This window comes from Erinaceus europaeus, chromosome 7 (assembly GCF_950295315.1).
Source record: "Erinaceus europaeus chromosome 7, mEriEur2.1, whole genome shotgun sequence".
NCBI classification, from domain to species: Eukaryota; Metazoa; Chordata; class Mammalia; order Eulipotyphla; family Erinaceidae; genus Erinaceus; species Erinaceus europaeus.
The window spans coordinates 45,194,863-45,221,687 of record NC_080168.1 but is presented as its reverse complement, the minus strand read 5'-3'; the positions used below and the strand labels follow the sequence as shown (position 1 = coordinate 45,221,687).

The following is a 26,825-nucleotide window of genomic DNA, read 5'->3' as shown; positions in this document are numbered from 1 at the left end:
TCAAAGGTGCACTCATGCCAGGTGTCACAGATTACGATCTCAATAAATGTCCCCGGAGACCAGAGAAAATGAAAGCTAAGGTGCTAGGTGCCGTCTTGTGGTGAAGATAAATTCAAAGTAAAAGCAGCTCTCCGCTCTGAGAATATCCCCCGGAATACTGGAACTAATGTGCATAAATTGCAGAACCAGGTTGAAAAAAATTCATTTCTGGGAGTCGGGCGGTAGCGCAGCAGGTTAAGTGCATGTGGCACAAAGTGCAAGGACCGGCATAAGGATCCTGGTTCCAGCCCCCAGCTCCCCACCTGCAGGGGAGTCGCTTCACAGGCATTGAAGCAGGTCTGCAGGTGTCTATCTTTCTCTCCTCCTCTCAGTCTTCCCCTCCTCTCTCCATTTCTTTCTGTCCTATCCAACAACAATGACATCAATAACAACAACAATAATAACTACAACAACAATAAAAAACAGCAAGAGCAACAAAAGGGAAAATAAACAAATATAAAACAAAATTTTAAAAAATTCATTTCCACTTGACTTCTTGAGGTTGAGGGAAACATACCTACTACACCTAAGGTCCACAGATTTTATTTCTAGCATTGCAATAAAGCTGGAAAAAAATGTATTGGAGCCAGGGATATTTGTTGTACATGGAATCTGGTATTGGAGCCTTGACTTCATAATCTTTCCTAGTATTTTCTTATTACTTATTCTGTACCCCTTCTTCTATAGGATGTGAAACACCCCCTCCCCCAATAAAATCTCGAGTCAGGCATCCTTGGCCACAGGACCCAAACAAACTCCAAACCAGTCTGAATTTTCTCAGATAATTCACCAAAACAGCCTTCTCACTGAAAAGAGAAGCCTATTCACCCACAGTACCACCCTTCTCACATGTGGATTATCTATCCTTTCCCTCTTTCTCTCCAGCTTCAAATCCACAAGTGCCCTGTAGCCCCAGTGACTGTGCAATTTCTATTCCTTTTCCTGTTAGCATTCTCTCATGCACATTATTTTTGTCATCATCTTCATATTTAACATTGCTTAATAGATGCTCAGTGTTCTGCTGAGTTATATTAATATTTAAGTGTTTTAATGAGTAACGTGATGCATATGACTTTTTCTTTCATTTCCTGAGAATTACTGAGGAAAAGTAAGCATATGAGTTTCATAGCTACAAACCAGTGGTCTGAATCCCAAACCTCGTGTTTACTAGTTGAATGAGTATGGGGCAAAGTCTCTAAACTTCAGTGTTCCCTTCTGTAAGTCAAGGATCTACCTACCTCACCTTAGTGATATGATTTATATGGAACAGTTGCATGGGAAGCACTTAGCATTGTGTCCAGGGGCATGGAAGTTCTCAATACATGGAATCACTATAATTCCCAGGTACCTGTTTGTGGCAGAAGCACTTTTTGATTGTTTTCATGGCAGTGTAGCAGTTAGAAACATGGACTACAGAGCTCACTTGCAGGTTCAATTCCAACTTCTTCACTGTATGACCTTGGATTACTCAATTTTATTTTGTATGCTGTTTTATGTGCAAAATGAGAGGAGTAATTATGGAATTCAGATGAAAATTAAATGAATAAGGTGCATAAACACTATAGAAAGTCTCAGCTATTATAATTTTTATGTCATCTCATTTTAAGGCATCTCATTCTAGTCTCTTCCTATTATCACTTTTTCTGTTTGATTCTTGGTTCTCTGGGTGAAGTAGAAGAATGTAGTCTTGAAAGCCAAAAGGGCATTACTATATATTCTCTCCATTTACAAGTGACTAGGTAAACACTATCCAAAGCAAGTTACACAATGTTGTGGACTTCAACTTCCAAAAAAAATAAAATCTCCTCCATGAAGTTATTATGAAGACTATAGGAAATAATATAAGCTCCTTAAGAGCTGATTGTGCGTGGGGATAGACAGCAGCATAAGGGTTAACGGCAAGAGATTCTCATGCCAGAGGCTTCAAAGTCCCAGGTTCAACCCCCCTCACCATCATAAGCCAGAGTTGAGCAGTGCTCTGGTAAAAACAAAACTGATTGTGCTTACTCACCTACTACTCCCTGTACTTGGCACAGAAGAGCAGATCAATGAGGAGATGATGAGAAAAAGACAGAAATGAGGGAATAAATGAGCACCAACAGCACATTTATCACCAGCAGAGTCACAGAAGCATGTCAGTTCACCTCTGATTAATTAATCAAGTACTTGTTAGCACAGAGACTTGAGGCAGCTTCCTAGAAAACAAGGATGTATTCAAACTCCAATTACAAAGGATGAAGTAATATATCTCAAGTAAATATCCAATGAGCAAGAACTCATGAACGACACTCTAGCTGACACAGTGCTAAGCAGACTGACACACATCACAATGTACGCAGGGGGAGAAGTGCTAAGTGGGCATCTACAATGAGGACGGGAGTGTGTGTGTTTTGGATCCATGCGAGTATGTGAGGCAAAGTTAAGAGAATCAGAACTGTGTGGAAGGGAAACAGACCACAAATCCCCTTCTTTATAATTCTTTCTTCCAACTTCATGTTTTCAACTGGCATGAAGATGCTTTAGTTTAAAGAAAGCAAGATCAGCTTTGGTACCACAACAAACCTCACTTGGGATACTTGGTAACTACAAATGCATGGAACTGAACCTCAGTCCCATTGACTGGTTTCACTAAGCACAAAATGGGAATGATCTCTGGTTGATGAGTGTGATGATCTTACAACCCTGTCACCTACTATTAATCACAAATTAAAAAAATTTAAAAAACACATTTCAGCTTAAAAAAATGATCATGCCTATCTCGCAGGTTCATAATGTAGTCTAGTGAAAAGACTGCACAGGGCTGGGAAAATAACATCATGGCTGTGCAAAAAAAGACATTTACACCTGAAGTTCTAAGGTCCCAGGTTCAATCCCCAACTAGAGCTGAGCAGTGCTTTTGGGGAAAGGAGAGCATACAGGGAGAGAAAAGACAAGACTTCAAGCAAGGGAAATGTTCTATAAAGTAGAACATTTTCTTCTCTTGTAGTAGTTCTTGGGGGTAGAGGAGAAGAAGATAGATTTTGGAAGCTGTTAAAACTACAAGGGCTCTCAAAACACTTTCCATTTATTAAACTTTTACAACTTGCCAAGGCCCTGTCCTCATACCTTTACATATATTAAATGCATTACTTCATTCAGTCCTCACCATCTAACTTCATCTGTAAAGTGAGTGGATGAATGGACCCACTTTACTGACAAGCAAATAGAGGCTGAGAAAGGTTATATAACTCATTGACTACACCCAACTAAACTACAGTAAAACCAGTTCTCACCAAGTTTGTGGGATTCCAGAGCCCTCACTGTTAATGACTGCACCTATGATTGCAAACTCCCCATTAATAGTAATTTGTTTGTGGTTGTGAACTTATAAAGTATAAATATGTTATGCAATTAGAAAATGCTGTAATTTTAACATCAAGGCTTTTGTTCTGAAGCTATAACAAGGAAAACTGAATAGCATTGATTTTATTCTGGGTCACCAACTTATTTATATATTTTTCTTTGCTGAATCAATCTCTATCAGCAGCTCTCTCTTTATGATATGCAATAAATAAAATAATAAATCTGCGTTTGGGAAATAGCATAAACTTAATGCAAAAAGACTCTCATCCCTGAGGTCTCAGGTTCAATTCTGCAACACTATAAACCAGAATTGAGCCATGCTCTGGTTTTTCTGTGTCAGTCTCTGTAATATGATTGTAAAGAGTGTGCCACCAGGGCTGGCCGGTAGCAGCGGGTTAAGTGCATGTTGCACAAAGTGCAAGGATCGGCATAAGGATCCTGGTTCGAGCCCCCAGATCCCCACCTGCAGGGGAATCACTTCACAAGTGGTGAAGCAGGTCTGCAGGTGTCTATCTTTCTCTCCCCTTCTCTGTCTTCCCCTCCTCTCTCCATTTCTCTCTGTACTATCCAACAATGATGACATCAATAACAACAATAATAACTACAACAACAATAAAAAAAAAAACAAGGGTGGGAGTCGGGCTGTAGCACAGCAGGTTAAGCACAGGTGGCACAAAGCACAAGGACCGGCACAAGCGGTGAAGCAGGTCTGCAGGTGTCTTTCTCTCTCCCTCTGTCTTCCCCTCTTCTCTCCATTTCTCTCTGTCCTATCCAACAATGACGACATCAATAACTACAACAATAATAAAGCAACAAGGGCAACAAAAGGGAAAATAAATAAATTTTTTTAAAAAAAGAGTGTGCCACCACCTAAAACCCAAGATTTTACTTCTTAATGAGAGATACAGAAAGAAAGAGGCCAAGTGGTGGTGTACCTGTTTGGGCACACTCTTTACAATCACACTATAGGGAGACACACAGAAAAACCAGAGCATGGCTCAATTCTGGTTTATAGTGTTGCAGGAAATTGAACTTAAGAACTCAGGGATGAGAGTCTTTGCATAAACTTCATGATATCTCTTATACCTCCTATGGTTGAGTGAATATATTACAGTGCATAAGGACACAGGTTCAAGCCCCCAGCCCTGACTTGCAGGAGGGAAGCTTCACAAGTGGTGAAATAGTGCTACAGGTCTCTCTCTCTTTCTCTTTCCTTTCCCTGTCAACTTCTCTTCATATCTATTCAAAAATAATTAATAAAAAAATAAAATCTCTTTAAAAACTTAGAAAAAACTCACTTAAAAATATTCCAGGGGTCGGGCGGTGGCGCAGTGGGTTAAGCGCATGTGGCGCAAAGCGCAGGGACCGGCGTAAGGATCCCGGTTCGAGCCCCCGGCTCCCCACCTGCAAGGGGAGTCACTTGACAGGCGGTGAAACAGGTCTGCAGGTGTCTATCTTTCTCTCCCCCTCTCTGTCTTCCCCTCCTCTCTCCATTTTTCTCTGTCCTATCCAACAATGAACAACATCAACTATGGCAATAATAATAACCACAACGAGGTTACAACAACAAGGGCAACAAAAGGGGGGAAAATGGCCTCCAGGAGCGGTGGATTCATGGTGCAGGCACCGAGCCCAGCAATAACCCTGGAGGAAAAAAACTATATATTCCCCATCAACAAGAGAACATGTGACATGATTTACCATGATTTGTAAAGTCCTCTTTATGTAGACTGTATTGCCTTTATGGAAAATAGTAGAAATTACACAAAAGCTAAGAAGTAGCATGTGGTTTAGTTATTCCATTTCCAGACACTTAAAGAATACAAAAAGCACTCAAATTTTTCAAATTCCATATATACACCTTTATGTTCACTGCAGCATTAGTTACAATAGTCAAGACTTGAGGGTGGGGAAGATAGCATAATGGTTACACAAAAAGACTCTCATACCTGAGGCTCTGAAGTCCCAGCATCAATTCCCAGCACTACCATAAGAACTGTGCAGTTCTCTGGTTATAAATTAATGATAACAATAACAATCATAATAATAATAAAATAAATTAAATCTTAAAAGATAGTCAGGATTTGAGAATCACTTTAGTGACCACTGATGGATACATTGATGAAGAAGATAAGAAATCTTGTAATTTGTGATAGGTGCATAGTGTATTATGGTAAGAAATAAGAGAGAGAGATAGACAAACACCAAATGTTTTTACGCAGATGTGGCAGTAAAATTATACAAAGTCTTAGTTTATGAGAGCAAAATGGTGGGAGAAGGAGATAGATGAAACAGGTAAAGGTCAACTGCATGGTGGTGGCTGGGCACCAGACTGTTGGTCGTGATCACTGTGTAGCAAATTCCATTCCCAAAACAGAATAGTATACCTCTGAAATCTATATTATATCAATAAAATTTTAAAAGGGAAAATTTATGTTTGTAACTAGATTAACAAAGATTATTTGCATGTAATTTTCAGTATTATATAAGCTGTCAATTTGAAAAGGAAGGAAAATAACTTAAAAATAATTACATCTGCAAAAAATTTTTTTAAAAACAGTAAACATACACACACACACTTTATGTCTCCCCAACATGGGAAAGCAGCCAGGAAGGCATCTAGGAGACACAGTATATAACCAGATTCTCTGTACAGACTCCAATTCCTAGCTTCTAAACTTCATTATATAAAATGCCACTTGAAACACATACCAGAAAGCATAGAGTATCAAACTCTTCTGGCTAAAAGCAGCTTTTCTAATCTGTTGACCCATAAAGAAGTATGGTCACATGACTTCACTCAGAGAGATGCTCATGCCCATTCTGGCCCCTGACTAATAAGATCTTGATGGTGCATATAAGATAAAACATTTGTCAGGGGCTAGGAACTAGCTCAGCAGTCAGAGTACCTGCCTGGCTTTGTGTGAAGCCCAGTATCACATGGGAGTACCATGGACAGCACAGACAGGTGGCAGAGTAGTGCTTTTATGTCATAGCTTCCCTTCTATCCACTCCTCTCATCATTCTCTCTCTCTCTCTCTCTCTCTCTCTCTCTCTCTTTTAATATTTATTCCCTTTTGTTGCCCTTGTTTTTTATTGTTGCAGTTATTATTGTTGTTGTTATTGATGTTGTCGTAGGATAGGACAGAGAGAAATGGAGAGAGGAGGGGAAGACAGAGAGGAGGAGAGAAAGACAGACACCTGCAGACCTGCTTCACCACTTGTAAAGTGAACCCCTGCAGGTGGGGAGTAGAGGGGCTCGAACAGGGAGGGATCTTTACCCTGGTTGCTGAACTTTGAGCCACTTGCGCTTAAGCCGCTGTGCTACCGCCATCATTCTCCTTTTTTCCTTTCTTTCCCTCCCTCCTCGCCCCAGTGTGTGTGTGTGTGTGTGTGTGTGTGTGTGTGTGTGTGTGTGTGTGTAATTTGCTGAAGTAACTGATAAGTGAGGATACTAATCCAGTGATGGTACCAGGTATTCAAAAGAGTGATGTGGGGAGGGGTGGGCAGGCAGTGGCACACCCAGTTGGGGGCACACATTACTGCAAGGACCTGCATTTGAGCCCCCACAGTGGGGATGCTTCAGGAGCAGTGAAGCAGATCTGCAGGTATCTACCTTTCTCTTTATCCCTCTCTATCTCTCCCTTCTCTCTTGAAGTCTCTCTGTCCTGTCAAATAAAAATAGAAAGTCAAATTAAGAAAAAAATTAAAAGGCCACTGGGAGGGGTAGATTCTTAGCTGGCGCCAAGCCCCAGTGATAACCCTGGTGACATTAAATAAATAAATAAATAAATAAATAAATAAATAAGCAATCAAACAAATAAATAAATGTGATTTGTGATGAAAGGTACAGGAAGAAGTGCCCATGGCTGTCCCCAGCAGTCTGCTGAGGTCACATCAGAGTGCCCACCATAGCCAGACTCACTGACACATATAAAACATCAATGTGAATTGCTGTCTCTGTCAGGATTAGAAATGGCCTGACTTCCTGAACTACCTTCTGAAGCAGATGGTTTGGGATAGAAAAGACATCCTAAGGTCTTCATATTAATCCCAGGTTTAGAAGGTAAAGAGACAAGGGGGCTCTAGGAATAGGGGGAAAGTACAATTCTTTTCTGACACTAGCCATTGGGTCTAGACATGTTAGCCAAGCTTTCTGAATCTGTTTCCTTGTCAGTAAAAGTGGGATTGAAGAATTAATGTGACTAAGCATTCGGTCACTTGTCTAGAGAAAAAAACATCTTACTAATCTAACATACAATTTCACAAATAAAGTCACTCTGTTCTTAAAGCAACCAGTAATTCTGAAAATACCTCAAGTCAGGTTGCTGTCAGTTAAAAAATCATTTCAATGCCATTTCCTCTTTCCCTTCCAATTTCTCTCCATCTTTTCTTTTTTCTTTTTAAAAATGTTTTTCTTTTTTTTGTATTATATTTATTTATTTATTTATTGGATAAAGACAGCCAGAAATCAAAAGGGAAGGGGGAAACAGAGGGAGACAGACAGACCTGCAGCACTGCCCCACCACTCAAAAAGCTTTCCCCCTGAAGGTGGGGACTGGGGGCTCCTTGTGCATTATAACATGTGTGCTCAACCAGGTGCACCACCACCCAGTCCCCCTTTTCTTTCCTCTTTTCTTACCTCTCTTCTTTCCCTCTCCATTCTTCTCAAAAGCAGTCGATGTGCCAACATTGGTACTACCTACAATAATACAGCTCTGGTACTTTTGTTTCTGCTTTTATTTTCATATATGTTTATTGTTTCTTTTTTGCCACATAGGATGCATAGTTTATTATTTTTTTAAAAAAAATTAACTCAAAATCAAGTAGAAAGATTCAATCAATTCAAACTTTCCAAATGTTCTCAGAAATAATTATCAGAAACATTCTCTGGTTACAAAAAGCAGCTGGATAATCCATTTGGCCCAAATGAACTACCCATATGTTGTGAGGTCGTACTGAAAACTATGATCTTCATACTATGGAGATGGTACTTTCACTGGTGACGCATTCTTTCTCTTCTCACAGAGTTAACAAGACAGGAAAGTCATCTTTCATTATTTCCTCAATTACTGGTGTTTTCATAGTATTTTAAATGCCAGATTTCAGTTTTACAGTCACCACCAGAATGCCAATGTTTATTCTGAAGGGCAATCATATGTTCCAGGTAGCAGATATTAAAACAGTTTCCAACTCAATCTCTAGGAATAATTTGCAGCTCAGAACTATGCTTTAGAAAACCATTTCCAGGGAGTCAGTGGGTTAAGCGCACGTGGCGTGAAGCACAAGAACCGGCCTAAGGATCCCTGTTCGAGCCCCCGGCTCCCCACCTGCTGGGGAGTTGCTTCACAGGTGATGAAGCAGGTCTACAGGTGTCTATCTTTCTCTCCTCCTCTCTGTCTTTCCCTCCTCTCTCCATTTCTTTCTGTCCTATCTAACAATGAGGACATCAATAATAACAGCAATAACAACAACAATAAAACAAGGACAACAAAAGGGAAAATTAATTAATGTTAAAAATAAATAAATAAATAAAAAACATTTCCAGCAGTCTGTGAAGGATTTATTCCTATTCCATCACTGGTAATAACTGCACTTGTTGCTGCAGGAACTTAAAATTCCTCTGCTGCAAACTTTAAGACTGCTGTGAAAGGTGTACTTTCAGGAACACTGAGTACTTTGTAAGGCAGCCGCGGGTCAGACATCAGTGTGATCTTAAAGGAAACCTTCAACATGGTGAAGCTGATCTGTCTCATATTTATTTATTTTTACCAGAGCACTGCTCAGCTCTGATTTATGGTGGTATGGGGTATTGAATCTGGGAATTGGGAGGTGCAGGCATGAGAGTCTGTTTGCATAACCACTATGCTATCTATCCCCGCCCTAGATGTTATCTCTTAATATGAAAAAAACACTTGAACAAAACACAGATCCATAAGGAATTCTTTTGGTTCCCCATCTCCTGGATCTGTCTGGACCCTTCTGCCCTGCATGTTTTCCTGGCTGTGCTGGGCTCATCTTCCACACTCCCTTCCAATGCACAGAGTCAGGGCTGGGCAGCTCCCCCCAATTCCAGTGCCCCTTGATTGCACAGTGAGGTAGCCAGAGCAGAACATGCCCAGAAGCTTGGGTACCCAGAAGAAACCCCAATGAAACAGAGAACTAGCTTATTCTAATCACAGCAAAGTTTTCAAACTTTAAAAATGAAGCCTTGATTAGAAGAAAAACTTTTCTTTCTACCCCTTTCTCTCTCTTTTGCTTTCTTTCCTAAAAGTCTGAAATTTCTGAAAAGGTCCCCTACCTAAACCACAGCAACCTCAAACACTCTGCCCACTGAGTTGAAAATAAAAGTTCACAGAGACCAAAGGCCTTCTCACAACTGCTCCATGCTTTAAAGAAATGTCTGTCCAATGCCTGAAAGTTTTAACATTTTAACTGAGGGTCTCAAGCTCCTTGGAACCAGTCTTCCTTGTAAAGGCTCAAGCATTTCTCAGCCAATATTATTTATTCTCTGTGATCTGAAATAAGATTTTATAGAGAAATAGTTTTGCTTTTGAAAATCAAATCAAAGAAATGAAACTCCTATAAACAGAGATTGTAACCTAGTTATGGTCATATAAGGATGACACTCAATTAGTTCCCTTTCTCTTTGATATGTTAACAAACTTGTGGTACCCTGATTCTTCCTCCATTCTAGACTTAGGATCATCCTTGGAACACCATAAAAAAAAAAAAAACATGGCCAGGAGCCCAGTGGTGGTACACTTGGTTGGGCCCACACATTACCACAAGCAAGGACCCAAGTTCATGCCCAGGGTCCCACCTGGAGGAAAAAAGCTTCATGAGTACTGAAGCAGTGCTGCAGGAATCTCCCCTTCTCTCTGTCTCTCTATCTCCCTTCTCCCTCTAAATTTCTGTCTTTAGCTAATAAATAAATAAGTGAAAAATAAAATATGCCCAAATGTGTAATCAATCAACTTTATCATAAATAGGTTTGAGTGTATGTTATGAGCCCAAATCTGGAACTTCACATGGTCCTAGTACTTTCAATAGGACTCTGACCTCATGAGCATTTAGAAACAGCACAGGAATTATAAATACATCAGCTGAAAGAATGGCTACCCCAAATTTAGTTCAATCATTCAGAAAAAATTGGCGATGCAGAATTCAAAAAATTAACCCATTCCATAATTTTAATTATAAATTCTATAACTGTAACAATCAACTTTTTTTCTTCAAGTGACTACTAATATTAGCTTGAAATGATTTCAAAGCAGTTGAAAGAGTCAAAAAAACAGTGATATAATTTTCTTCATAAAATTCATGTATGCTTTTAAAGTAGATGCTGAGAGTGTAATTAATAATCACCAGTCACTCTTTATCATTTGTCATTCAAATGACAGTTCAAAATCTAGTCAGAGAGTAGTTCACTTGTACTGACTAAGGTTGCATTTTTTCTCCAGCATAATGGATTCATGAGACTGGTATGTAAGAAATGGTAATTCTCCGCTGCTAGGAAAAAAAAAAAATCTCCCATATTCATCAATCTCACTTAGACTGCTTCTAAACAATACTAACCTTTATCACAACTGAATAGTCAGAAAACACACAGGAGACAAAGCACTAAAATGAAGCTCTGCTGAATGACAGCCTTTTCAAAAGTCTTATTACCCCCCTTTAAGACAAAACAGCCACAATGCCACCAACCCAATAAGGCCAGGTCCAACTATTTATTGATATTAATAATTACTGATTAAAGCAGACTGTGTATTTACCTCTTATTGAGGATTATTGGCACCGTGGTCTCCTGGTCAAGATCTCAAGATGCCTGCCTCCAAGGGTGGCCAACACTATATCGTTTCTTCTCCAAAACAGAAGATTCCGGGTACATCTGGGTGACAGGTCTAGCAGATGGAGACTTGTCTCAAGTGGCCTCCCCCAGGGCTCTGTTCTGGCTCCTACGCTATTTAATATTTACATCAATGACCTCCCAGAAACTTCTTCAAGGAAGTTCATCTACGCCGATGACAACTGCTGTGCAACTCAGGCATCCAAGTTCGACATCCTCGAGGAAACACTCACGAAAGACATGTCTCTGATATCTGATTACTGTAAAAAATGGCGACTAATCCCTAGCACTGCAAAAACGGTATCATCTGTTTTCCATCTACACCATGCCTCGGCCTCACGTGAGCTTAATGTGCAGCTTGGCGATACGAGAATCCGGCATGAAGCCCAGCCAGTCTATCTTGGCGTTACTCTCGATCGCACTCTGTCATTTCACAAACATCTCATAAAAACTGCAGCAAAGGTGGGCGCGAGGAATAACATCATTGCAAGACTGGCCAGCTCCTCATGGGGCGCGAGCGCTTCCACACTACGATCATCATCTCTGGCATTATGCTATTCCACTGCAGAATACTGTGCCCCAGTATGGTTCCGTAGCCCCCATGTCCACTTGGTCGATTCCAAATTATATTCCTCCATGAGGATAATTTCTGGAACCATCCGTTCCACCCCGGTTCCATGGCTGCCAGTTCTTAGCAACATCGCCCCGCCAGATATTCGTCGGGATGTGGCATCATCTAAGTTCATTTCCCACGTCTACGCTCGACCGGACCTGCCAATATAGTCGGATATCTTCGCCCACCCTGTCCAACGCTTGACGTCTCGTCACCCAATCTGGTCCCCTACGCCTACACTGAACTTCTCTGTTCCAGTCTCTTGGAAACAGAGTTGGCAGTCAGCTGAGGTAAAGAACAAACACCTCATCACAGACCCCTGCAAGCGTCAACCCGGCTTTGACCTAGCACGTTATGATTGGGCCCTCCTCAATCGCTATTGAACAGGCCATGGCCAGTGCGCCGCTATGTTCCATCGCTGGGGAGCCAGAGACGACCTGAACTGCCCCTGCGGCTACAGACAGACTATGACCCACATAGTCAACGACTGCCACCTCTCCAGATTCAAAGGAGGTCTCGAAACTTTACATCAGGCTCAACCTGACGCTGTTGACTGGCTATGGAAGAAGGGCAAACGCTAGAAGAAGAAGAAGAGGATTAACCAGTTGTAAAAGTGTAATTCTGCTCTGAGCGTCAAAGTTGACACAACAGAAACAACCCACCTCATCTACTGTTGGAAGTCAATCCAGTCCTAGTCATCTAAATTTGACCACATTCAACTGAAAACATAACGGGTTAATTTAATATTTTCTACTTTTTTGACTTCTTCCACTACTCATTTTTTCTGAAAGAGTTCTGTTAGCATTCCAACAACTTAGAAAATCCACAATGTAGGTAAAATGAAATTATAAACAGAGAGTGATCTGGTAGGTGACACAGTAGATAAAACAATAGATTCTCAAGTATGGGATCTGAATTCAAGCACAAGCATCGCATATGCCAAAGTGATGCTCTGTTGTGTGTTTTATCCACACCCGCCCGCCCTCACATACACATCACCCACTCACAAACACACACACACACATACATGCATGCACACAAACAAATCTTTTTAAAAATTACAAACAGAGCAAGTGACAGAAACAGAGCAAGTGGGCACTTTCTCCACATATTAAGAAATATCCAAGAAGGGCAGAAGAACCAGATACTTTGTTTTCTGCTAAAAAGAGCTTCTAAGATAGGCACATCTGAAACTGAGTTTGCCACTTCCCAAAAGTGTAAAATGATTCAGTGTCTTAAGACAGTGATGCCTACAAATATAAAGGGGGTGGGTGGATAAAGGAGGTGAGCCATCACATTCCAACTAGAACAACATCAAGAGGTCTGGTGCGCAACCTATGCCTTCTCTGAGTGCACAAGAGAACAGTCTCCCAGGATTTAAATCCTAATCAATAAGGTATTAATTCTAGACATACATCCCCCACTTCTGTAACAAAATGGGAAACACAAGGATGAAATCATAGGATGCAGAGGCAGAGAGAGAGAGAGAGAGGGAGGGAGGAAGAGAGGGAGAGAGAAAGGCATTTGTTAGGGGGAAGGCAGAAAAATGAAAACAGTCTCTTAATTTGAACTTATTAGAAAAGGATGACTCATCTTGACATTAGAAATATGAATTTTTGTTAACACAGCACAGAAAACATGTAGATAAGCTATTAATAGTCTAAAGTTCCCTCTCCTATAAGTCTCACTCAATTCCTTTTCCCAGTCAGAACCCTAGGTAGGGTTAGGCATAGAAGAGTCAGATGACTATTTTTAGTCATAACCAGATTTCCCACTTCTGAGCAATTGCAAGGAGCCAGGTTTAACTTAACACTTGAAATATTGTCATTCTAATCACAACTCTACAAGGTTAGGCATAATTGTTTTCACAAAGAGGGAAATTGAAGCTCAGCAGTGTAAAGTAAATTGTCCTGGGCCACACAGCTAGAAAGTGATGGAACTGGAGTTAAAACCTATCACTGACACTAATGCTCATGATTTTTCCATGAAGTCACTCCACAGTCACCTGAAGTCAAATGTTAACACATATCTGAGAATGACTCCTGGCTGCTACATGAACATCTATATTATCACCTTAACTTACTGGCTTTTACCTCACTAGCTTATTCTTCCTGAGGTATGTTGGGGGGGGGGGAGTTATCATTTTTGGAGTTTCATTGCTCAAAGCCAACTTTTCCAGAAAGACAGAGAGAGGTAGAGATACCACAGTACTGAAGCTAGTACCCTAGTTCTCTCCTGTGCTATACTGGAGTCTGAAGGCTACATTATATACATAACAAAGCAGGCACCCTCCAAGGAGGGCTATCTTGCCAGGCCCCTTAACACTTTCATAGAGAGAGAAAAGAGCAAATCCTGTTTTTGTTAAAATGATATATTCTTTCTCAGATATTCCTTTTACCAACCACTTTTTCCTTAGAAGTGGAGGGTGGAGGATAGAGGGTGGAGGGAGAATCAGTACAGTCTTATGACTAAAAGTGTATCTCACTCTTAGGTTAGGTGTTTAGTCCCTTTTTGGATATTCCTATCTGCTTTAGTTTCACAGTATATAAGATGGGATGGAGTATACATTACAGTATTCAAGGACACTAGGTCCCCATTTGCAGGGAGGAAGTTTCATGAGTGCTGAGGCAGTGTTGCAGGTGTCTCTCCCTCTCCCCTACTCTATTTCCCTCTTCCTCTATCTGCCTTTACCCAATAAATAAAATATTTTAGAAATAAATTTGAAATAATTTTTGAAATATGGAGTAAGCAAAAATAGTGTCTGCACCTTATATTTTAAAATTCCAACTAAATGCATTTAAGGTGCTCAGTATGGGCCTGCTATATGGGAGGTAAACTTTAATATTAACTTTAGAAGTAGAAATTAGAGTTAAGTGCAGGTGGAGTAAAGTGCAAGGACCAGCCTAAGGATCCCGGTTTGAGCCCCTGGCTCCCCACCTGCAGGGGGGTCACTTCACAAGCAGTGAAGCAGGTCTGCAGGTGTCTGTCTTTCTTTCCCCCCTTTCTTCCTTTCCTCTCTCCATTTCTCTCTGTCCTATCCAACAATGACAACATCAATAATAACTACAACAATAAAACAATAAGGGTAACAAAAGGGAATTTTAAAAAAGTAGAAATTAAGTCGGGTTATATGGCCCAGGAAGACTTTATCCAGCCTGTTAGAGTACCAACTTGTATGCCTAAGGCTCCAGAAATGGCAGGTTTAATCCCCAGTAACATCTTTTGCCAGAGTTGAACAGTGCTGTAGTCTCTCTTCCTCCTTGCTCTCTTTCAAAATCAAAACCAAAATAAATAAATCCTTTTTAAAAGTTACTTGCAGCCCTGTCCCAGGACAACCTGGAACACATTGTTTAGATGGATCTTGCTCCCATGAAGCCAATGTGTCTTACCAGTTCAGTTTATAGAGCTCACCAATCCACTGAAAGTCCAATTTCCAGCATTGATTTTTGCTTTTAGCCTATCAGTGTCCATATGTAAACTGTCCCTTCCTTATGGGGGGAGTGTACCACACACATAACTAACTTGGATGAACATGCTTAGCAAAGAGAAGACATATAGTAAGTACTGGCCACATATTATCTGTTACTTTAATCACATTTCATATTCACAACAGCCCTACAGATGGTTAGTCCTATAAGAAAACAGAGGTTAGGGGACAGTAAGCTTCCAGACCACAGGCATACAACTCAGGGGGGAGATAGCAAACATCTTTTCCCCCACCAGGCAATATCCTCATCACTCACTAAAACCGTCAATCTTCTATCATCTATCTGGAGGAGCAGAGACGGTATTTTTAGTAAGTTTAGCATCTAACATGATACCTGGCACACAGAAAATGCAGTTATTTCTTGAAAGAACAAGTGAATAATGAGTGAGTGAATGAATGAAACACAAATCTGCCTCAATTCATTACTCAACCATTAGGATGTAATACCACCTCCCATCACTGCCATGATTTCAAATATACTTGAGTGCAAAGTCACATCACTCCTTCAGAGATATTTTTTTCTGGAGATCAAAGACAACCTTTCATGGTCCTCTACTCTCATCTACATATCTCCCTTCTCACCAAGAGGGAATAAAATCCATCTGAAGGTCAGAGTCATAACGAAGTCCAGTGGGTTTGTACGTTAGCAGTGTCCAGATGAAATAAGTGCATAAGGAGAAGGAATCTGATCTCCAAATTAACTCTTCCATGTATAATTCATGACCCCAAGCAAGTTCTTAACTCTGAACAGTGGTAGGACTTACAATAGGTGATGTTGTGGAAAAGGGTACCCATTACAGGGTTGGCATGGGCCAGGTGCTCAACTAGAGAGCACAACCTTTCCCTCCAGTCTTAAAGAAAACTCTTTGTACCCTTGTAGCTCACCACTCTCATGTGTCTCTGTGCCTTCTCCCCTCAGATACACCCTAACCCCCTCAACAGCAGGCACAGTGGCCTTGTCATCCCCAAACTCTGCCACCTAACAGGTACACAGTGAAAATAAATAAAAATTCTGATAAAATAAACCAAATTTCTGGGATTCTCTGGAACATGATGGCAGAGGAGAACCTGGGGGGGGGGGTTTGAACTGTTATGTGGAAAACTGAAAAATGTTACACATGTACAAACTATTGTATTAAAAACATTAAACCAATTTTCTATTGTTTGCTTGTGACTGATACTTCCAAATAATGTGTTTGCATTCATTTTCTTTCCCTAAATCTTAGTAAGATTACAGTGATATCTCAAAAAGAGTGCAGATGATGAAAGCACAGGAATCCTTTCATGTCTTCCAACCCATAGAGCTATATGGTACCCGGAGGGGCAACTGACAAGTATCTCAAATGACCCACAGGACATGTGGACTACGGCATGTGGAGACCAGAATGTGGGTCCAGCATCTTAACTTCTGGTGTTACCATTTTACACCTTCCAGTCTTTTTGATAAAGACACCAACAAGCACACTGACTTGTCTTAGAACCATCACCACCTTACATCCATAAAACTATTTTATAAAACAAAGTATTGGGAAGATTTCATGAGAGTGTAATTGAGTGGTAGAATTTTACAGAGACTACAGTGATTTATAGATGAGACAACAGAATTTCAGGGAGAAGGGAAGGGCTTCTCTGGTCAAACTACCACCAGTAGCTCTGAGTGAGAAAAGATTCACCTCTTTCCAAAAGCTTGAGCAAAGACAGAGAGGAGGCAGGGTTGGGAGGGTGGGGGGATCTGGTTTTCTTTTTATGGCAAATTTCACTACAGTGTTCAGTATATATTCCTCTCCAACAAGGGTTTGTGGTATTGGTTTCCCCATCTAGAAGGAATTCATTCACTGGATACAGTCCCATGAATTACTAAAGGAATTCCACCTCAGGTGGAAAAGAAATTCTAAGGCTTTAGAAAGTGATCATCCAGGTTCTTGACTTTTAAAATTGTAAATGAACTCATTAAGATATTTTCATATATCATTAGTTTGGAGAGAGATTCACTATAATCCCGAGTGAGAATCAGATCACATATTATATCCTGGGTTCTGTTTTAACTAGGGAGGTAATTAACTAGTCAGAGAATCCCAGATTGTGAGCTACCTCTCTTCTAAACAGACCAAGAAAAGTAATCGTGGAAAGGATAAAAGACTGACCTACAGTGGCATTACTAGTGGCTGAGTCGGAATCACAATATAACTTGAGGCTTTTCCCATTGTACGAAGGGAGGGGAGATTCAAAGAGTATCTCCCTTCCATCTCTACACCACCTCCCCAAGATTTCTCCTTGGCACCTCCTTCTCTTTTTGGTCCTGTTTTACCCTAGTCCCTCACCCTTTCAGGAGAAGGGCGGGTGTGAGAAATTCATCCTAGGCGACCTGTGGGTCGTGAGGAAGAAAAGCCAAAACCGTTCACGCTGGTGAGCCTGTGGCTCGTGGGGGAGGCGGGCTCACTGCCCAGCTGGCGCCATCACCTCGAGCCTGGAGGGAAGCTGGAAGAGAACCCGTAGAGGAGGGCGGTGGAGGAGGGCGGCAAGGCTGGCGAGCTGGGAAAAGGTGTAGCTGCTAGAGAGCAACTAGAGACATTGGCGCTTCTGGGAAGTTGGATGGCCCAGCTCTCACACTGCGTCGGGGAGGCCCCAGGCAAATTCCCGTCTCCCCACACTCTGCCCTTTGTTGCGGCCTCTGCCTCCGGCTGCCCCACAGGCCCTCGCCTCCCCCCCACCCCCTGAAGTCACCCCAACTGCACTCATAATATTTTGCTTTGCGCCGAGTCTGTTTTCCGCCACCAACTTCCAGCAGTCTCCATGGCAACGCGCTGGGGGACTGGTGGGGGTAACAGGCGCCGCTAGGAGAAGCTCTGGGCCCAGCTGCCAGGCGACCCCGGTAAACTTTTCCGGGTCCCCGGGTCCCGCAGGCCGGGTGGGGAAGCGCACTGTGCCGGACCGCCGCGTAGCTGTGTGCCGCTGCTTTGCGGGGCTCCCGGCTGCCAAAGCCAGACGCCGGGCGCCCCGGGAGTGGGGGCTGGCGGGAGTGGGGGCGCACAAGCCCCTCTCAGTCTGCCCCCTCAACACACACAGGGGGGGAAAGGGGGTCTGATGTAGGGGCTGCAGCAAAGCTCAAGACACCCGACTCTTTGGTTGCCAAGTCCCCGAACCTGCGATGGTTCTCTGCATGGGGTGATAACTGCGAGAAGACGGAGGAGGACTGGGGCGCTACCCCAATTCCGACACTGTGTGCCCCGTGCGCCCCGCACCCAGGTCCACACCGGCTCCCACCTGTGGGCCCGGCGAGCCAGGCCTGGCCTTGTGCTGAGCCAGGCACCCACGGGCCGATGTGTCTTCCCGCCGTTGAGGCTCGAGGGGGGCTGAGACCACCCCAACTCTGGATCCTGGAGCTGGAGGCGAAAGGTGGGTAGAGAGACATGTTCTCTAACTCGGCCCGGGCCGCGCCCCTCGCTAAGGCGCCATCCCGTTTCACAAGAAACCACCCTTCCGTTGCGTAGGCAACAGGCCTGCGCCCGGCCCCCCAGCACGAGTTCTCCGTGGCCCAAAATTCTACCCGCTTTTAGCCCTCCCCGCCCCACAACGCCCCGCAACGTTCTCGAACCCGGGGTCCCTGAGTAACTGAGTAGCGCTCGCCCGGCTCCACGGGCTGTGCACCGACACCGAGCGGGTGGGGGGTTGCCCACGAGGGTCCAGGGCGCGCGCCTCTGAGCAGCTCTGAGCCACTGCGGGTTCCGGGGGGGCCGTAGCCGCTGCCACCGTACCCCGCAACCCGCGCACCTGCGGCCGGTCCCGCGGGAGAGGCTCCCGGCGCTCCGCAGCAGGCAAGCGGGCTGAGGGCCTAGCAGGCGCACGCCGGCTCCCCGGCCTCCCCCGACGGGGCTATTGTCCTCGTCCCCCACTTGTTGAGTATTTGGGGAAAACTCGAGGAATATATTACCAGCTCGGTGCGAGGAACAAAGGGGCGCGTTTCCGCAGGTCACGCTGAAGTGGCCCCAAGGCAGTCCACTAGAGCCCAGCCCCTGGAAGCCCGCTCTCCCCCGGCCGGAGGGAGGCACTTTGCGGGGATTTGCCTTTCATGATGAGGGGTGGGGGGTGGAGGCCCGGCTCGCCGGCCCTTCTGATCCTGGACGCTCCTGACTTCGCCTCAGCACTTGCTGCACACTGGTTGCTTGAACCTTTTCTGAATAAAATAACAAAATTGATACTCGTGGTTCTGGTCGCGAGTAATCTGGAAAAGGAGCGGAGGGTAACGGCCCCATACAACGCCAATCTCGGCAAACCCGGGAAGAAAGAACTTGTACATAACAAGGGAGACGCGCAGGAAAAACTAATTGGATTAACTTCTCTGGAAGGAAGGTTAGTGAAGGCTCCAGGGCCGAACCTGGCCCAGCGCAATACGTCCCCCCCCCCACCACCACCACCATGGAGTCTGGTCTGCAAGCCCAAGGAGTGAAGTGTCACCTGGTGTGCCTTGTAAGGTGTCTCTTATCAGACTGCCATGCCCCAAAACTTTTGCTTTCAGGGTGGACCATCTAGGAATTGTTCCAATTTCCGAGAGGCAGAAGGGAGAGTGAATGGGAGAAAGATTTAGGCTCCAGAACCCCTTTGAGGTGTTTGAAGTTTTGAAGTCAGAGTGACTGTGACCCTCCACAACTAGTAACTACACAGAAGACAGACTGTTTGCCTGGCAGTTTCCCCTCATAGAGAAACTTCAGTTATATGAAGGAAGAGATGGAGGAACACTCCTGTAGGGCAATGTAGTACCAGGAGACCCTAAACCAGCCTATTGCCAATACTTGGTCTCAAACAAGGCAGATGTGTTTATTCAAGAATGTTCGACTCAAGTTGAGGTGTGTGGCGGAGTTTGACATAGGAATATGGAGGGATGGAATCTGGGTGTTTTCTTCACTGTGTGTGTGTGTGTGTGTGTGTGTGTGTGTGTGTGTGTGGGGGAGGGGATCCTTAACTTCAGACAAGAGAGAGACTGGCAGCAGGTGACCCCTCTCAGCCTTCGTTTGTCATCTCACATAGTAAGTAAGGGCTGAGGGACTCAGCCTTTCCCCATTCCCAGGGGGGCCTGGCACCCATTTGGAGGAGCACAATGCCTTGGCTCTTGGGAGCAGAGAAGGAGAGAGACAACTACCCTGGAAAACTGAAGATCCTTCCTCTCACATCCATCCATCCATCCATCCATCCATCTATCCAGAGCCTGGAAGGGCTGGACATCTTCCCACAGGGACCCAAGAAAGACCTTCTAGGATGATGCCCAGATGACCCCTGCCCCCAAGTCACATCCTTTAGGCTGGAGCTGTGTGTCTCCTTGTAACAGGGAAGGGATGGCAGGGCCCCAAGGTCTGGCAAAGGCTGGGAAGCACTTGTTGCTCCAGGCTGCAAAGCTCAGCTGCCAGTGCTCCCAGGAGCCATCCATGCCTGGCACCTAGCTCCCTGGTCACACAGTCCCCAAGAACCCATTGACCACCTCTACCACACCCCCACAGGAGTGGACTGCTGGGAGGCTGGGTGAGGGGCAGGAGCAGGTGACTCTTTCACCTGGAAGGATCTTGGAGAGCCTTAGATCTGGAAGTTCGCAGGTACTTCCCAAGGTGCAAAAAGTGGGAAGTGGCGTTGGCTTAGCCAGGGAAAGAACAGAGACACCGGCTTTTTTCGTTGGAAGAGATGCCTTGACCCCTTTCCCGTTATTATGAACCAGAGGCAAACACTCGTCCGAAACCTGACTCCCACAGCCAGCAGTACCCACCCAGTGCCCAGCAGTTCGTAGGACTTGGACACCAGGCCTCGCCAAGTGCGCTGCATCCCGCTGCCCTTTCCCCAGCAGGATTAGTCTCCTCGCGTTTTGAGGAAAGGTGGCTATACCTCAAATCGGGCTCCAACCCCCTCAATCCTTCACGAATCCCCCAGGGCCACCAGGTTCGCACGCCGCCACACCCTCCAGCTGTGCTTCTCCACCAGCCCTCGCCTGGGTCCCCACCTCCCGGGCGCTGCGGGAAACCAGCTCCCTTCCCCGCCCCTAGGGCGTTCCGCTCCGCTTCTCGGCCCTCGCCACTAGCCCCCCAACGCACCGCGAGCACCGCTATTCCGCGGCCCGCACCTCCCAGGGAGGAGGCGGGCCTGAGAGGGGGCGGTCGGCTCGCAAAGTTTCTGCAAGTAGCACCTCGAGCTCGCTGAGAGCCAGCGGGTCTTTACGTAACTTTTTGTCCTGGGCTGGGCCGGCGTGCACATAGAAACACACTTGCACACATTTGCACACACACACACACGCCTCCGACGTCCGCTTAACACGCATCGTACAACAGCGCGGGGCTGAGAACCTCAAACTCTCCGTTATGTCCTCCGTTCCACTGCCAAGCTATCCCGCCTGAACTTTTTGCAACTCTTTCTGAAGTTCCTCTACCGCAGTCTATCTCCCTCCCCATGTCTATCCCCAACCCCCACCGGCAGGACTAACCTGTGGAATCCATGTCGGGTTCCTCCAGTAACCCACAATGCATGCTCTTCCCATGGACAGCACAGGCGCCCCCCAAAAGTCCTGATGTTTGGGGATCCCCCTGTGCTAAAGATGCCCAGGGAGGGAGGGAGTGAGGATAAGGAGAAGAGACGTGGAGCGTTCAAGGGCAAAAGAATAAAGGAGGAAAGGAAAAGAAAGAGAAAGAAGAAAGGGAAGAGAAAGGAGCAAAGCAGAGAGAAGAAAGGAGAGAGAGCAGGGACAAGGGGGAGAGCCGGCCAGCGAGCGAGCGAGGGGACACTCAGTAATCCAGCCGGGCAAAGCCAAACCCGTCAAAATGTTTGCGGATGTTTCATGGGAAAAAGCATCATTTTATAGGAGCCCCGATGGGAGCAATGTCATTGATAGGCCAGCCGGCCTGATGAATGGCCGCTCGTCAGATGGGGCCGAGGCGAGGCGCACTGTGAAGCCCATTGTGGGCCTGTTTTGAATAAGAAAAGCCGCCTCCGAAAAGGGGGGCTCCGAGCGACGCAATCCCAGCCCTCCGACTTCCCCCTTCTATTATAGCATTAGCAACGTTTTTCTTATTTAAAGTTCCAGAGGCCTTCTCCAGCCTTCGCCCGGCACTCATTATAGGCGAAATCAAAATTGGCTTAGATGTGGCCCCCTCCCCCTCCCCCCTCCCTGGACCGGTCAGGAGCGGTGGGGGGGTGGGGGGGGGGAGTGGACTGGGGAGTCGCCTCCGCGGCCACTAGCGGGGACCTTGGTCCTTTCCTGCTCCTCTTGCACCCTTGTTTGGGTTACATTTTGAGGGGGGATGACTAGGAACGTAAGAGGAGGTGTATGCCTTGAGTCCTTTCCATAAGGACCGTGGACGCGCGGAGGGGGTGGGGGAATCCTTACACCCCAACCCGGGCGGTGCAAAGCCTCTTGCCATGGAGGTGGGGGATGCGAGACTGACTTCTCTCGAGAACTTTCTTTCTCCAGCCCGTCTCTCTTCCCTCGGCCCCAGTCTTCCTCCAGTTCTCTCTCCTCTTTCTCTCATTCACTCACTCCCCCCCACACACACACTATTGCTGGTCTTTTCTGTCCAGCGCCTGCCCCCCCACGCCTCTTTGTCTCTCCCCAGGACTCTGCCCCTCTCCGCCCCCCCCCCGGTCTCTGTGACACCCCAGCCCCCGCCTCTTCCCGTAACTCTGTCTGCGTTTCCATCCCTCCTTCTCTCCCTCCTCCTGCCACCCCCCAGCCCCCCACCGCCACTAAGTTAGTGAGAAGCCCGGGTCTGCTAGCGGGACGCGCTTTTCCCAGGGACCCCCTCCTCCGCTGGGTTTAAAGTGTAGGAGGAGGCGTGGGGGGGGGAGGTGGTGGAAGTGGAAGTGGTGGGGGGCAGGCTGAGTCTCCGCGGCCCGATGAAGTGGCGGTTCGCGGGCCGGCCGCGCTGTGATTAGAATATGAATGGGGCTCGGCGGGCGGAAGAGAAAGGCGGATTACCCCGGTGCTTTGACCATGGACAGAGGCAGCGCCGCGCCGCCTCGGAAGGGGCGGGCCGGCGCGGGGTCCCTAAGGCGGCCGGGGGGTCCCTAACCCCGGACCCCGAGGGGCGAGGCTTCCCTCAGTCTCTCCGAGACACCCCCCCCCCACCTGCCCCTGCCAGCAGAGAGGCGGAACAAGGGGCGTGGGGGGTGGGGGCTCGGGATCCTCAGGGTTCCCCGGGCCAGAGGAAAGAAGGAGGCCAATGCGGACTGGACAGAAACTGGGCTACGGGTTCAAATCTCGACTTGGTAAAAACCCCTTTGGTCTCTGTGGGCTTTAATACCTGATCTGTCAAACAGATATAAAACTGACCCTTCTTGAAGCATCTGGGGCGGGTGTGTGTGTGTGTGTGTGTGTGTGTGTGTGTGTGTGTGTGTGTGTGTGTGTGTGTGTGTGTAAGTCTATGAGGGAAGGGAAGGTCCCCTCATGGTGACTCAGCACCACGGCCCCTCTGGCTTTAGCTGCACCAGGCATTCTTAATGGCCACCACGGCCTTTTAGGGAAAGGGCTTAGTGAGAACCTTGGCAGCCTCCTGGACAGCAATCACTGCATATCCTGGCCTGGAGACAAAGATTCAGGGTCCCAAGATCCAAGCAACTGGGTTCACCTCTGGAGGCCTCAACTTCTCTCCCCTGCGAAATGGGATGAAGATGAGGAGAGCAGGAGGACAACTTATGATTATTTTCATTCACATGATATTTCCTGAAAAGTTAGACATATGACTTTGCCAGAGAATTCAAAATTATGAAAACTGAGAAACACTCGTTATAGTCTTGACAACTGGTTTTTAGACACCAACTGACATCTTCGAGTACCCAAAGTGTGTCATTCATTGAGGCAGAGTTGTGGCACAGAATTTCTACAGCTAGGCCTTCAGATCTACGTTTCCTTTCCCCAAATAGGTGTTGCTACTTGTTGCCTAACAGAATAACAGGATGCGGTACAGAGAATAAGACAGTATTTGTTATCATCATAGATTTTATTTTCCACTTAACTGGATAGGACAGAAAGAAATTGAGAGAGCAGGGGAAGGTAGCGAAAGAGAAAGATAGACATCCTTGTGTAAGTCCTTGTAATTAGTAGTACATAAGTGCTTAGTACTATGTAAGCTTAAGCAAATGTGCCACCACCCGCCCCCTCATCATAGATTTTACAAATAAGTAATCAAATAATCTATCAAGTTTTACCACCTGGAACATATCAGTTATTTTGGATGATTTATTCACTGATCAAAACGAGGGAATGAGATTCTGGCCAATCAAATATTCTAGTCAACAGACAGTAGCAATGTGTGTAGTATCTTAATAGCAGCCCTTTAAGAGGCTATCACTGTAAGTAAGATTTGGGGGGGGGAGGAATGGCATACAATAAATATATTTAGACTGGTTTTAGCTTTCTTTCCTGATTTCAAAGTTATACCAGGGTTATCATCATGTAAGTTATTTCTATTTAGCAACTACTTATCACGGTCCTCAATAAGTGTTTGTTGAAAAAAGTTGTCTCTCTGTGTGTGCATGTGTGCTATATCAGAGAAAGGGCTAGTAAACAAAATGTAGAAATAACTCACAAAACTCAGCAACAACAACAAAATCGAAGTGCAAACACCCACATAAGGATCCCAGTTCAATTCCCTGGCTCCCTACCTGCAGGGGGGCTGATTCACAAGTGGTGAAGCAGGTCTGCGTCTTTCTCTCCCCCTCTTTTCCCTTCCTTTCTTGATTTCTCTCTGTCCTATCCAACAAAACAATATTAACAACAACAAGGGCTACAAAAATAGGAAAAATGGCCTCCTGGAGCAGTGGATTCATAGTGCAGGCACTGAGCCCTAGAGATAACCCTGGAGGCAAAAAAAAAAAAAAAGTGGGAGGGAAGTAAGGACATGGATAGAATTTTCACTAAGGAAAACATCCGGATGGCCAACAGATGTATGTGAAAATGCTCCAAGTCACTGATTCTCAGAGAAATGCAAATAAAGACAACAATGGAAGACCACTGTAGACCTGTGTGAACAGGATCAGAATCAGAAAAGATGGAAACAGCAAGTGCTGGTGGGGATATGGGGAAAAAGAAACACTTTCACAGTGTGGTTCAACCCCTGTGAAAATGTCAGGAGTTCCCTCAGAACACTAGAAATGCATCTACCTTAGGACCCAGCAGTTCCTCTCTTAGGGATCTTGTCAAAGAGTGAATACACACACACACACACACACACACACACACACACACACACACAGTCAAAGACATCTTGTGTATGCCTAGGTTGATAGCAGCAGTTTCTAGTAGGCTGAACATGGAAGCAGCCTAGATGTCCAATGACAGATGAGTGGCTAAGCAAGCTGTCATATACACAGTGGAATACTTCTCAGCTGTCAGAAATGTTTAAATACTTACTCTCTTCTTCTTGGGTGAAATGTACAGAAATTGTGTCAAGGGTCGGGCGGTGGCGCAGTGGCTTGAGCGCATGTGGCACAGAGTGCAGGGACCGGTGTGGGGATCCTGGTTCGAGCCCCCGGCTCCCCACCTGCAGGGGAGTCGCTTCACGGGCGGTGAAGCAGGTCTGCAGGTGTCTATCTTTCTCTCCCCCTCTCTGTCTTCCCCATCTCTCTCCATTTCTCTCTGTCCTATCCAACAATGAACAGCATCAACGATGGCAATAATAATAACCACAACGAGGCTACAACAAGAGCAACAAAAAGGGGGGGGGGGAGATGGCCTCCAGGAGCGGTGGATTCATGGTGCAGGCACCAAGCCCAGCAATAACCCTGGAGGGGAAAAAAAAAAAAAAAGAAATTGTGTCAAGTGAGAAGGATGATTACTGGATGATTTCATTGATAGGTGGTACATCAGAGGCAAGTGGAGAAAAGTAAAATGCAGGATGAAACCTGAAGTACATGGGGTGTCTTAGAGCAAAGCAAAGGACTCTGGAATAGAAGATGGGGGTGGGGGTGGCATCAGGTATCCAGTGCCCTATGGTGAAGAGGGAATTGGGCTAGTAGTGGGAGTGGTATACAGACATCTATCACTAGGAGGGAAGAAACTGCACTTGTGTGTCAACAACTGTCATATAAACTATTACTTCCCCAATAAAATTATTTTAAAAAGAAATGTGTGGAAGAAGGTATACAAAAGGGAGGGGGGTTACTGAATAGGTGATCGTGACAATGAGCCCACAGCTCTGAACTCTGCCTACTGACTTTGTTTGTAGAACACATTCTTGATATCTTCTTAAATAATTTTTAAAAGTTTTATTTATTTATTTTGCCTCCAGGGTTATTGCTGGGGCTTGGTGCCTGCACCACGAATCCACTGCTCCTGGAAGCTACTTTTTTCCTTTTGTTACCCTTGTTGTTTTATCGTTGTTGTGGTTATTAATATTGTTGTTACTGATGTTGTTGTTATTGGACAGGACAGAGAGACATGGAGAGAGGAGGGGAAGACAGAGAGGGGGAGAGAAAGATAGACACCTGCAGACCTGCTTCATTGCCTGTGAAGTGACCCCCCTGCA

General features: G+C 45.4%; 1 protein-coding gene across 3 annotated transcripts in view; it reads right to left on the bottom strand.

The window, feature by feature from the left end:
* RFX4 (regulatory factor X4) overlaps positions 1 to 22,229 on the bottom strand; it is a 195,749-nt gene extending 173,520 nt beyond the window's left edge. For 2 of the 3 annotated variants that reach the window (XM_060194343.1, XM_060194344.1), the window contains exon 1: positions 18,595 to 18,746. In XM_060194343.1, coding sequence (XP_060050326.1) covers positions 18,595 to 18,742 — 148 coding nt within the window. In that variant the 5' untranslated portion in view covers positions 18,743 to 18,746. Of the gene's footprint in view, positions 1 to 18,594; positions 18,747 to 21,790 lie in introns of those variants that run through there. The other variant, XM_007540035.2, reaches the window with a different exon arrangement.
* Positions 22,230 to 26,825: the final 4,596 nt, after the last annotated feature.